We start from the raw sequence: 12534 nt of genomic DNA on the forward strand, positions 1-12534 counted from the left end.
CCTAGAACCCCAGTATGAGAGTGAAGGACAGACTCTGCCCGAGGTTCTTAAATTACCACCACGCTCCAAGCCTTCTGTCTATGAACCCAGTTCTGAATCAAAAGCAAAGAGATAGTCTAATAACCCCCTGACTTGACTTTCATATTCATTTTCTCATGGAGCCTCCCAACATACAGTGTGTTATTATTGTACCTTGCAGCTCAGAAGCAGACAACAGAGACATTTGGTGACCTGGGGATCTGGCCTGGGAACTCTATAACTAGTCACTTTTCCACCAAGAATGTAGGGGAGAGAAAAGAAAAGCAAACACACACACACACACACACACACACACACACACACACACACACACACACACACACACACACACACACACACACACACACACACACACACACCTTCATAGCACCCATCCATCATTCAATAAATACTTATCAGGTAACTACTATGGGCCAGACTGTCCCAGGAGGGTAAGACAAGGCTTTCCTGGCTGTCATGGAGATACGCTTCAGTGGACAGGAGAAAAGACATGACCACAAAAACAAACAGTGAGTATGAGATAGGTGAAGAATGCTATGGAGGAAAAGCTGGAAGACCTCTGAGCTGCCCAAGCCCTGGGATGAATGTTTGTTGAGAAGACCAGTAGACAGGAAGAGGTGGGAGAGACATGGGTGGAGTGTACCCTGGACCTTACAGAGGAAGGGAAGAGCAAAAGTCTATAGTGTTGGACAGCTCCCAGAGCTTGTCCGCCTACTGTGTGTCAGATATGAGCCAGATGCTTTGCATATGACAGCTTGCTCAAGGAAGGCCAGCCCACTGAGGAGGCAACTCAAGTCCAAGATTTGATAATCCATTGCATTTGCATGGTGTGTTATATTTTTCAGCATATTATATGTCACACATCTGTCATACCTAGATCCTGCAACGCCCCTGAAAGGTGGGGAGGAAAGGTATGACTATCCATATTTGATAACAGAAAAATAACCATGGACAGAGATACTGACTTGCCCAAGGCCACCCACCTAGCTGGTTATCTTGATGTCTGCATATCCCAGTAGCAAAACCCCACACACAGCTGATGTGTGTTGGTGGATCATGCTTGTTATCCTAGCTACTCAGGAGTCTGAGATCTAAGGATCACAATTTGAAGCCAGCCAGGACAGGAAAGTCCACAAGACTCTTATTTCCAATTAACCAGCAAAAATCTAGGAGTGGAGTTGTGGCTCAAGTAGCAGAGTGCCAGCCTTGATGGAAAAGCTAAGGAAGATAGCATCCAGGTCCTGAGTTTCATACACACACACACACACACACACACACACACACACACACACACACACACACACACACACACACGAATCCCACACAACGCTGCCTCCTTGGAGCTTCCCTCCATCTAGGAAGAGTTTGGAATAAGTTTGAGAGACAGGGGAGGAACTCAGAGTCTAGCTGCTAGGCCTGGCTTGCTGAGGGACATGGAAACTGTCCCAGCAGGGGTATCAGGTGGGTGGGGCCTTTCCCCAGCAGTTTCCTCTGGGCCTACAGCTCGGAAGGGGTGTGGTGCCGGCTGCTGGGTGTTCAGTCAGCCTCAGCCTCCTGACTCCAGCATGTATCACTGTGAGCACCAGCAAGGAGAGGACTGGGAGTGGAGAGGCAGGGTTTCATCCCAGCAGGTGTCTGACCTCAAGGGCTGCTTTGAACTCCTACGGAAACTTCTGCCTCAAGACCCTTTGGGATCATTTCCTAGCTATTTAGGTAACAGAATTAGACATGGAATCCCAGAGACGGGGTATGACTTACAACCTAGGCCAGGAGGATTGGGACTAAAGTCCTAGGCTTGCTATCCCGAGCTTTTTTTGTTCATTGTCCTATGGCACAGGCATCTGTAGACTCCTGAGACGGACAAGGACAGATACAGAAAGGGCAAGAAAGCCCACCACCAAAAGGAGTTAACCTCAAGCCCTGCCTACACAAGTGTCTGGCCCAAGGATGGATTTGGCCAGCTGGGTCTACCTTCCCTCCAGCACAAGGAGGAACAGTTCTGGGGCTACCTGAGCTGGGTGTTGACACCCAGATACACCCAGTCAGCAACTTGCCAAACCCGCCATGAGGCACCAGCCTCATCAGCAGTGATCATCCACTGGGTGGCTCCACCACAACTGCTCCCAGAAGAATCAAATTTTCAGTGAGCCCCATGCAAGGTGTGTCCCAAAACGAGAGGGACACTTGGGGGCTCGTGTGCCTGCCAGTGGCCAGTCTATCTGGCTTTCTGGATGCACAGGTCTGTAACTTGCCACCTGGGCTGAGGGTTCCTTGGTGGGGGGTGGGGTTAGAAACAGTATGGTATAGGACATGGCTCTGTGTTCTACCACAGCTCCGCTGCTTACCAGCTGTGTGACTTGAGGCAAACAACTTGGCATCTTTGTGTGCCTCAGTGGCTTGCCTATAAAATGTAGGCAGAGGAGAGTGCTAACCTCACAGAATTATTATGCTAGATTAGCTACCTTTTGTTAAGGGCTGACCAAAGGCCAACACCATAATTCCTAGCCACTGTTGTTGTGAAGCTTTGCAGGAACTTTGTGAAGTGTGAGGATACAATGCATTCATGCAGATAAAGCAGATGTGTTGCTTGGACACTCTGAGCCAAGATGGCAGGAGCCATAGCTTCTTCACTGGAAACAGGCAGGCAAGTTAAGGATGGTCAGATCCCAGCAGACACTTTTCATAGTGTGTCAGTTAATTAGGTGCCGTTTTCCAATTACTCTGGAAATTCACCTGCCCTTGCCAAAACTGTCTGGTGTGAGACTTCTCTATTGCTTCTATCTCCTCTCCATGACTTGAAAGAAATCTACCTCTAAAGCAGAGTGCCACATCCCTTCATTCATTCCCTCACTGGCTCATTCATTCATTTGCTCACCAATTCCTCTGATGAAGGTTCACTGAGGGTTACTCTGTAACAGGGCACGTACTAAGCAATGAGGACACAAAGGTAACTGCCACTTGAAAGTTCCCAAATCTTGCTGACCCCTTGGAAAGGCCCAGTGAAATAACACCAAACATAAGTGAGATTATTTCTCTTTGAGTCTTTCACTAGGTCAGCTGTTCTGACCCCTTTAAAAGACACACACATAGTGAGTACTTTTGCTGCATTTTACAAATGGGGAACCTGAGTTTCCATTCCAGAAAGGGAAGTTAAAAGAAAGGAAAAGAACTGAATTAGTTAATACAGTCAAGCCATGCACCTTTTCCTTTGTACCTGTCCTGTGAGGGGTTGTTGTTGTTGTTGTTGTTATCACTGTTTTATAAACATGGGCACAGACACTTAAAAGAGCTGTGGGAAAGTCACTCAATCCATGGGTAGCAGAGTTGGGCTTTAAACACAGGTGTCACCCTGTAGCGGGGCTCACAGCCTGCTGACTCAATAACTACACCCTGAGTCAGCACTGGATCTGGGGACCTTCTGCCTCCTCGTTCTCTGCCTGATCTTCTAGGGCAATAGTTCCAAAATGTAAACTGGCACCAGAATCACCTGGAGGGCCTGTTAAAACACAGAATGCCGAGCCCCACCCCCAAAGTGTCTGACTCAGTGGGTTTAAGGTAGGGCTGAAAATTTGCATTTCCAAGTTCCCAGATGATGACGGCAACATAGGGAGCACACTTTGAAAACACCCTCTTGAGTGAACTAATGATTCTCTTCTTAAAAAAAAAAACAAATTACTCCCTCTCTTCCCCTTTCCAAAAGCAACAGAGGCTTTCTAAAATACAAGTATATAAAATGTGGCACCTACAGTAAACTAGGAAACAGCGAAGAGAATTCGCCGACATGTTTCCACTCTGAGAAAACTTTACAGATTAGCCTATCTCCTTGTCTTAGTTCAGTGTCTAAGTACATAAGAATCAGCATATTGATGTGGCTGGTGACTAAGACCCAGTGAGGCCTCCTCTTTTAGATGTTAGGTAAACCCAAGCAAAAATCCCACTTCGGGCTATTCAGAGAGATTAAAGCCATGAGGGCAGCAAGCATTTGTTATAGTATCAGACTGAGGTCAGAACTCAACTAGTGTTCTACTTTTGATTTAACCCAACAGAAAGTCCTGAGGAACTAAACTGTTCAGCCCTGTGGCCTGGGGGGGGGGGGGGGGGACGGGTTGGGGTAGGTAGGGGGTGGGGGATGGCTCTTAGGAGCGACCAGTGGCCCAGGCTCACACACTTGCAGACCCTGGGGCTGCAGAGACTCCCTCTCTGCCGTTATGGTTGTGTCCAGGCTTCCCAGTTTTACAGCCCGAGCTTAATGAGGGCTTTTAACTTTTCATTCACCAGCAGCTTAATTCCGACTTTTAATAACACACCTTGTGCATGACAAAAATTTGCTCCTGGCAATCATGGTTTCGACCACAAAACCGCAGCGGGGCGTTCCTGGTTAACTCTTTCAATGCTCCAGGCAGTCTGGAGCCGACTGCAGGGAGATCAGATGAAAGCCTGGGCCCAGGGACGCGTCCCCAGCCGCCCCGCCCCCCCCTCCCCGGGGTTTGGGGAGGTGGGGTGGGATTCAGCGCAGCGGGGGCAGGCGGGGCCGGGCTGCTGCTGGCTGCGGGAAGATGCCCGGAGGGTTCCACACGCCACCTCCCTTGGACGGGACCTACTAGGTGCCAAGTCCCTCAGTGAGGCGAAGCAGTCCTCTGCCGGGTGGGAAGGTACAGGTCACACTGGAAGGCCTCAGGACCCTCAGGACCCTCAGTACAGCACTGGGGGGGCCGGAAGTCACTGCTGCTCCTATCTGGGGGGGGGTCGTCTCGCCTGCCCCTCACAGGCCACCACAGGGCTCTAGCATGCAGCCCACTCAGGCCCAGGGCAGGCAGTGCGCAGGCGCAGCGGGCATCACGCAGGCGCAGGCGGTTTCCCCGCAACACAGGCTGCAGTCCCAGCGTCCCTTGCGGCCAGGCGCTGGCATGGGGCACGGCGAGGCTGCCCGGCGGCAGGCCTAGGCCTGGGGCTGGCTGGCTGGCAGAGCACCCGGCGCTGGGCCCGACCACATGAAAGGCCTGGGCGCTCGCCACCCACCGACTGCCTCGAGCAGGTTTCTGACTACACCTCCTGGCCTCGGTGCTCCGCCGCGCCGGGCCTTCCCAGGGCCGCCTCCCACCCCAGGCCTAGCGATCGGCCGCCCGGCCTCGGGGACGCGCCGGTTCCACACAAAGGCTCCCCAGTCAGGTAGGTGCTGGTAGCCCTGTCACAGAGGAGGAACTGAGCGCCGGGAGGACAACACATTCACCAGGAGCTTGCAGTTGGGAAGTGGCAGAACTGAGTCCGAGGCTAGGATGACTACCCCTGAGGCCCCCAGGACTGAAAACCGTTTAGGCCACTTTATCTCAACTCTAGATGCTTGTTAGGACCAGCCCTCCGATCGGAAATGCCGCTCGATCAAGGCCACCACAGCAGCTCAGAACATTCATAGGGTGGCTGATCTCAAAGGGTGGCTTTAGTGTTAGTCTGCAATTCATTGGAACCTAACTTCAAGACACATACAACCTTCGAGGAGCAATAAGAGTAGTTCCTGTCTGCAAGCCCGTGTGGTTTAAACCAACAGATCTATGGAGGATAGAAGCATATCTCAAAGTTTCTTTTAAGTTCAAAGTATGGAAAAATAAAAGCAGGAGGGCTCAGAAATACCCAACTGCTGATTTTTTTTTCCCCATGAAGTTATTACCTTGTCCCCTATGAAAACAGCAGCCAGTGATTGTAAATTGTTGAAATCGCTGGCAACTCCATGGGGGTAGGTGAGTGCCACTGCTGGCCAAAATTGATAGGGGAAGGGAACACAGCCTCAGGTGAAGTCACTTGCCCAAAGTCAGACAGGTAATAAGGGGCAGAGCTGGGATTTGAACATCAGCCCAAATCCCTACCCTCTTCTAGCCAGTGTGCAGTTGTCACCCCAGGGAATTTATTTAAAAGACACTTGATACCTGTGAACCCCAGTTTTTAGTGCTTTAACCATAGTAGTGGGTCAACCCAGACAAACCCAAGATCTATCTAGTATCTTGGAATCCTATCTGCAGTCAGGGCCCAACAACGGTTCTATCTGTAGGTCTTTTTAAGTTTGTGAAACAATCTGTGAGGAAAAGCTTGAAAAACAAATTGTCCTACTCATGCCTCTGCCCACTCACCTCTGAGGGTGGCAGGAAGAGAAGAGTCAGTGTTTAAGAGATCTGGCTTCTTTCAGCTCCCTGAGCTTAGTCTAAAGCAGCCTTATTCCACTTTCTTTATCTGAGGTTTGGACCTGAAGCAGGGAACTCTATAATGAAGGTCTACATCAGACAGTCAGGACTCTGAAGCCCAGATGTGGGCAGGAATGCACCTGTCTTCTGCCAGCAACAGAGATGACCTCACTGAAAACCACTCAGCTTCCCTAGCCTTAGAACTGCCGCTGAGTAAAATTGACCTCATTTTATTGAATGCATCTTCAGACATTGGCTCTGCGCTAAGCGTTTTATATCCTTTAGACCTCTCTCAAGACTTACAAAGCACTCCTGTTCCCATTTTCCAGATGAGGAAAATGGAGATCAAATAAGTTAAAGGAGTTTTGTCCAAGATCACATAACTTGGGAGGAACAGAGCCTAGATTTTAATCTAAGGCAAGCCCATGGCCAAGGCTACACATGTTCAGCCACCACACTGTCACCTTCCCGCTTGGGATTGTTCCAACGCAACAAAACAAGTACCTTTGATGAAACCCAGCACTGCCTAAGACAGCTCCTAGAACTACCTCAGAGAAGTTCCTTTTGGCAAGAAGATAAGAGAATCTCCATGGGGCTGGGGCTGTCTGATTTCCAAAGCCCCTTTAGAGTATCCAAGAGTGGTGCCAAAAACCTTCACAGTTTCTGTACTGTGTTTTTTTTCCTACGTGGCTCGAAACTGCTCAGCAGAGAGAAGGAGAAGAACTATTTTCCCAGGGAAACACTCAGCCCTACCTCGAGACCCGGGCTTGCCTCCACACGCCAAAGCAGGATTGTCAGCCCATTCATTTACCCTTACAAATTGCCGTGTGAATCCTGGCGCCGGCCTCCCTGCTCTCCCTCCCCCCTCCTAGAAGCCCCATCCAGCCTCCACGCTCTGGGAGCGCCAGGCATCCGCTGATGTTTACTCACTCAAGTTCATTCGACATCTTCCTGCTCCCAGGCTCCAAGGAATCAATCGGCACCGAGGCTCTACTGACCGCTGGTCTCTAATTCTGGCCTGACACAGACATTCCCTGCCCAGGGAAGTGTTTGATTTATGTTGAGGTTTGGGTGTTGAGATTTTGCTGACAGTAAGTTCACGGCAGCACTGGCGCTGATTGGCTGCAGGTACAGGTGCCGGCAACTGCAGGTATACCTCAACAGGTGCAGCTGTTAACTCTTGGCCAGCCAATGGAGGCGGAGCCATGGGGGGCTGACTGGGTGGAGCTGACCAATTCCTTCCTTGGTGAGGGGGTGGAGGGCGGGGATGAGAGAGAAGGGAGGAGAAAATAGGTTGGAAAGAAGCAACATCACTAGAGGAAAAATACAGGGACAGAGATTTGGCTTAAGGGAAGTCTCGACCCCTGTTTCTATTTAACATTCTGGATTCCCCAAACAACCCCCACACACTAAATTCCTTTGCCCCCTTCTTCTTGGCTGCTGGAAAACCTCAAAGGAGAAAGCAGATCTTCCTAGGTGGGTCTCCGTACCAATTCCCTTGCTGTTCTTCAGGAATTTCTCCCTTAATATTTATGAGCAGTATTTTACAGTTATTCAAGTAATTTCTTTCGCTTCTTACAGAAACAGGATGGTGGACTTAATGTCACCTTCTCTTGCTCCCTAGACACGCCCTTTGCAGATGAGGGAGGAAATGGAAACAAGTGGCTTGCCTAAGGGCACAAGCTAGTGAGTGTCAAAGCCCAGATCCCAATCTTCAGTTGTCTCACCGGGAGTCTAAGCTATTTCTTGAGCTAAAGCCAGTGGCCTCAATTCAACAGACATTCACTAAGCACCTGTTAAGTGCAAGGTGCTGCTCTGTGTTCTGGGGAAACAGAGGACAACAATCCTAGGTCTGGATTTTACCTTCTAGGTGTGTGTGTGTGTGTGTGTGTGTGTGTGTGTGTGTGTGTGTGTGTGTGTGTGTGTGTGTGAATGCGTGTGTGTGCACATGTATGTGGGTGAGAGAGATGAGGTGGGGGTGGGGAGTAGGGCAGGGGTAGCCTTTTATTTGGTGTGATACAGATCTGCATGTGGGCAAACCACATGCCTCTGAGCAGCACAGAGAGGATGGAAAAGTTGAGGTTGGCCACCTCTGCAGCCTTACCTGGATGGCCATGTCTCATTTCCCTATTCTGCACTGGGAACTTGGGAGAACCAGATGACTTGTTAGACAAAGTAATTTTGGAATAACTGCAGTGAGCCATCCTCTTTAAAGAACAAGGTTGGTAAACCCAGAATATCCACACACACAAACAAAAGAACACGAGAGCTTTTTAAAGAGCTTCCACTAGGATTAATTTCGAAATTGATTCTAAGCCAAAAATCTCGGGATCTTATTTTTCCATCTTTCTCTCCTCCTTCCCCTCCCCCACCCTAGGCAATTATGCCTTTGCTCTGTCTTCCTGGGAGCCTCACCTTGACACATGCTTTGTCCTCTCGGGGGAAAGGCTGGTGCGGTTTCAGCTACTCTTGCCAATTAGATGAAGGTTTTCAGGGTAAACTCAGAATTCAAAGGAGCCCTCTTGTGGTGGGGTCAGGCCTGTGGAGAAGGGGTGCTAGGTTTGAGAAATCGAGACATTTGTTCCTCACCGGAGAACCCACAGAACCCTAATAAACCCTAATAATAATAGTTGCTAATAATGCCCCTCCTCATTGAAGCCCTCTGCAATCATTGTGACAGTCATTGTGTGCAGTATCTGTCCCCTAGTACCATATACCACAGGCAGCAAGTAAGTATTGTGCTAAGCCTCTGTACCACCTCATCTTACAACAACCCTGTGAGATAGGCACTCTTGTTACCCCCATTTCATAGATGAGCAAACCGAGGTACAAAGTGATTAGGTAAGCTATTCAGGGGTAGTATGGCCCCTGGTGGAGCTAGAGTGGGTTTAATGAGAACAGACACTCAGAGGCTATTGGTGCCAACTGTAATTGCAGAGATCGCTACAGTCCAAAGGATGGCACACTTCTCTGTGTGCCTGCTCCCCACCTCGTGGAAGGCTGTGGAGTTTCATCAGCTGTGTTGCAATGGCTATGGGGTGATTCATGCTGGGGGAGGAGGCTGGGATTCTAGGTGGCATGTCCATGCTCGCTGGGCTTTTAAAAATGGGTCCTCTCCCTCGTCTCTGGGTGCTGCCTCTTTAATCACCTGTACTCATCTTCATAGATCAGCAGAGACCCAAGTCATGGGGCAGAGGGTTTCTGTGGCCCCATTCACAGGAAGACTCCAGAAGCTGCCGAAGGTGAAATGGAGGGCCAAGTGGCCTGAAATAGGTACACAGGGGCGCTGTGAACGAGCATTCAAGGTCACTAGACCCCTCCCACAGGAGCCATGCCTCCCAGTCGGTGCAGGTCTTCGACCCCACAACTCAAGAGAGGCTATGGTTTTGAAGAGACAGTAACCAGGCCTTGTTGCCACCCTTCTCCTACTGGTGAATAGCCCAGGGCCACACAAAGCTGGTATCTCTTTCCCCTGCTTGGACAGCCCAGATCTTGTTTTTTCTGTTGAGGAGATTAAAAACTGACCAGCCAATGACTTGTGATATAATATGTTCAAAATATGGGGCTCTGTTTAAATTCTAGCCCATTCTCATCGTGGGTCCAAATCCTAGCCCATGCACTTAGTACGTCTATGATGTTGAAAGTGACTTAACTCTGAATCTGTTACTTCATCTGTAAAATGGATATAAAAGTAATACCTGTCCCTCCTAACATTATTATCTTAAGTCACATGAGCAAGTGAAGCACATAGTGTTGGACTGTTAGAAAACTTTTGTCCTCATTGAATCCTTATTTAACCCACTGAGGAAGATGGTATTTTATTTTACAACTGAAGCTGAAGTGGGGATTAATTATTTGTTGAAAGTAAGCACTGGGACTTGAACCCCATCTTCCTAGGCTTATAAAACCTGACTAAGTTGGAGAGTCTCCTGAGCTAAGGTTCTGCCTCCTCTCTGGCCTCTTACTCTGTGATTGACTAATCTCCTCTCAGAACCCCAGTTTCCCTCCCTGTGATACCAGATTCATGAATCACTGGACAGGTGGATTTACATATCCAAATCACCTAGGGTTTTCTTTTCCAGGGTCCTCTGTTCTTCCTCCAGACACAAGGCACAGCCCTTCACTCCCTTCCCTCCTGCCAGGAAGTATGACTCTCCTGGTCCTTGAGTGGACCATGCCCCTTCGCATGTTGGAGGGTGAAGTTGGGACCACTGAGCCGAGTCAGCACGAAGGGCTAAGGCTGCTTTATGTGTTTGTGAAGGGGGTTTCCACACCCTTCCTTCTCCACACCAAGATTTCATGATTAACCAGCACTTTTAATGGGAATCTGTTAGCCTACGCAAAAATACTGAAATGACATATTCCCAGCAGAGCTTCGCTGTGGATGCTGAAATGAGACCATGTTTTCCTTTCCTCCTCCCGTCTAAAAATTCTGCATTAAACTTGCATTGGCTCTCTTAAGTAGGAATTGTCCTCAAAGCTGTGGCTTAAATATCATTCAACTGGGCCAGGAGTGTAGGGAGTGACAGAACACCTGTCTAGCAAAGCAAGTACCTGCTGACTACATAGATGGTGTGTCCCTTCATCCTGGGGCAAAGGTAGAGATGAAAGATTCAGAGTCCTTGGTAAGACCTCCACTGGGAAGGGGAGACAGGGATGGGGAGGAAGGCTGGCTGACTTACAGGCTCTAAACAGTGAGCTGAGGTATTAGATCTGATTGCAATTTAGCACAATCACCACTGTCATTTATTGAGCACTTACCTCTGGTGCTTGCTTCAGATGATTTATCCCATTCCTACCTGTGAGATGGGGGTGCGTGATCCTCCCCTGAATGGCCTGGATTCTGACAGTACTGTCTGAGTTACTGAAGGTGGTGGTAAATGCTGGGCCAGTCGGTCTCACTGTCGGAAACTAGCAACTTCAATTATCTTTACCCATTTCCCCCTCAGTGGAATTACTGTCATGAAGATTAAACAGGACAATGACATGTCCTCCAGATGTGCCCACATCTGTGGCATGGCATGTAACTCCCTCAGGAGTCATGCAAGATGGTTGCCATAATTATCCCATATTATAATTTTACCATGTGTGTGTTGGTCCTGAGCTTGAACTCAGGGCCTGGGCACTGTCTCTGAGCTTTTTGCTCAAGGCTAGCGTTCTACCACTTAAGCCAGAGCTCCACTTTAAGCTCAGCCTCAGATCTCAGCCTCTGTAGTGGTTGGGGGTTACAAATGTGAGCCAGTGGTGTCTGGCTATAATTGTACATTTCCAGATGTCACATCTAAGGCCGCCTGGGTGTCTACTAAGCAACAAGAAATCAAATTGAGGTTTGCCTGTCTCCAAAGCCATGGAAACAGTCCTTTGACTTTCCTGATTTCTAATGTGGAACAAGGCCAGGATGGATTGACAGGCAGAGGAAGGAGGACAGAAAAGAAGGAAGGTTGATAGGTTGGTTGATAGTTCTGTATGATGTAGATAGGGTTTGTAAGCACCTGGAGAGCAGAAACTACAAAGAAAAACCTCACCTAGCCCCATCCCAGGGCTCAGTGTAGCAGGTGCCCAATACATACTTGTTCAATAAATGAAAAAGGCCAAATGAGCATCGACTGCAAGATGTCCACACTTTTTACCCCCTGTGGAAGACTGGTGGATTTTGAATCTCTACCCTGGCTTACTAGCACTTCCCAGTGACTTTACTCTGGGCCTGTGATTTCACTTCTGAAAGGGCTTTCCCCACAGTCATCCCTGAGGGCTGTTAGCTGGGATCTTGATGTAAAGTCACTAGCCAAGGTAGGTACCCAATAAAAGACAGCTGGTGTCATAGGTGAGCCCTGCCTGAGAATGGGGTCCTTTTAGTTGCCTTGCCATTCCCAGCCTCAACACAGAGAAGTGCACAGCATCTGGGCGCAACCTCCCTTTAAAACAACCCATTCTGCACATAGAGCTCATGCCCAGTGTTTGTCTAGGCATATCCGCCCCGGGAAGACAGGGCAAGAATGTGGTATTGGCTCCATGTGATCTCAAAACAGGTTTCCACTTCCAGTTAGAAGATTTTAAATTGGAACCTGGCCTTTTGGAGGAAGCATCATCCTACACATCCATGTGTACCCATCCAGGTGTGGTGTGCACCTCTAGCTCTTGTCAATGTTTACTACACTTTTCTCTTCATACCACTGGACTGAAGTGGAGGGATAGAGGACGTGGCCTTCTTTGGAAGACTTGGATGGACTTGGAAGCTGTGCTCCTGGACCAGATATGGCGTGGGCAGCTGCTGGGCCCTTTTACACTCTGTACTTAAGAATCTTATCATGGTTCTGCCCAT

General features: G+C 49.1%; 1 protein-coding gene across 2 annotated transcripts in view; it reads right to left on the minus strand.

The window, feature by feature from the left end:
• Positions 1-7399, minus strand: part of Grhl3 (grainyhead like transcription factor 3) — a 32866-nt gene extending 25467 nt beyond the window's left edge. The window contains exon 1 of one of the 2 annotated variants that reach the window (XM_070037628.1): positions 7143-7399. In XM_070037628.1, coding sequence (XP_069893729.1) covers positions 7143-7159 — 17 coding nt within the window. In that variant the 5' untranslated portion in view covers positions 7160-7399. Of the gene's footprint in view, positions 1-4640; positions 4690-7142 lie in introns of those variants that run through there. The other variant, XM_070037629.1, reaches the window with a different exon arrangement.
• Positions 7400-12534: the final 5135 nt, after the last annotated feature.

Source organism: Dipodomys merriami, unplaced genomic scaffold, assembly GCF_024711535.1.
Source record: "Dipodomys merriami isolate MVZ:Mamm:240054 unplaced genomic scaffold, mDipMer1.0.p SCAF_28, whole genome shotgun sequence".
Classification (NCBI taxonomy): domain Eukaryota; kingdom Metazoa; phylum Chordata; class Mammalia; order Rodentia; family Heteromyidae; genus Dipodomys; species Dipodomys merriami.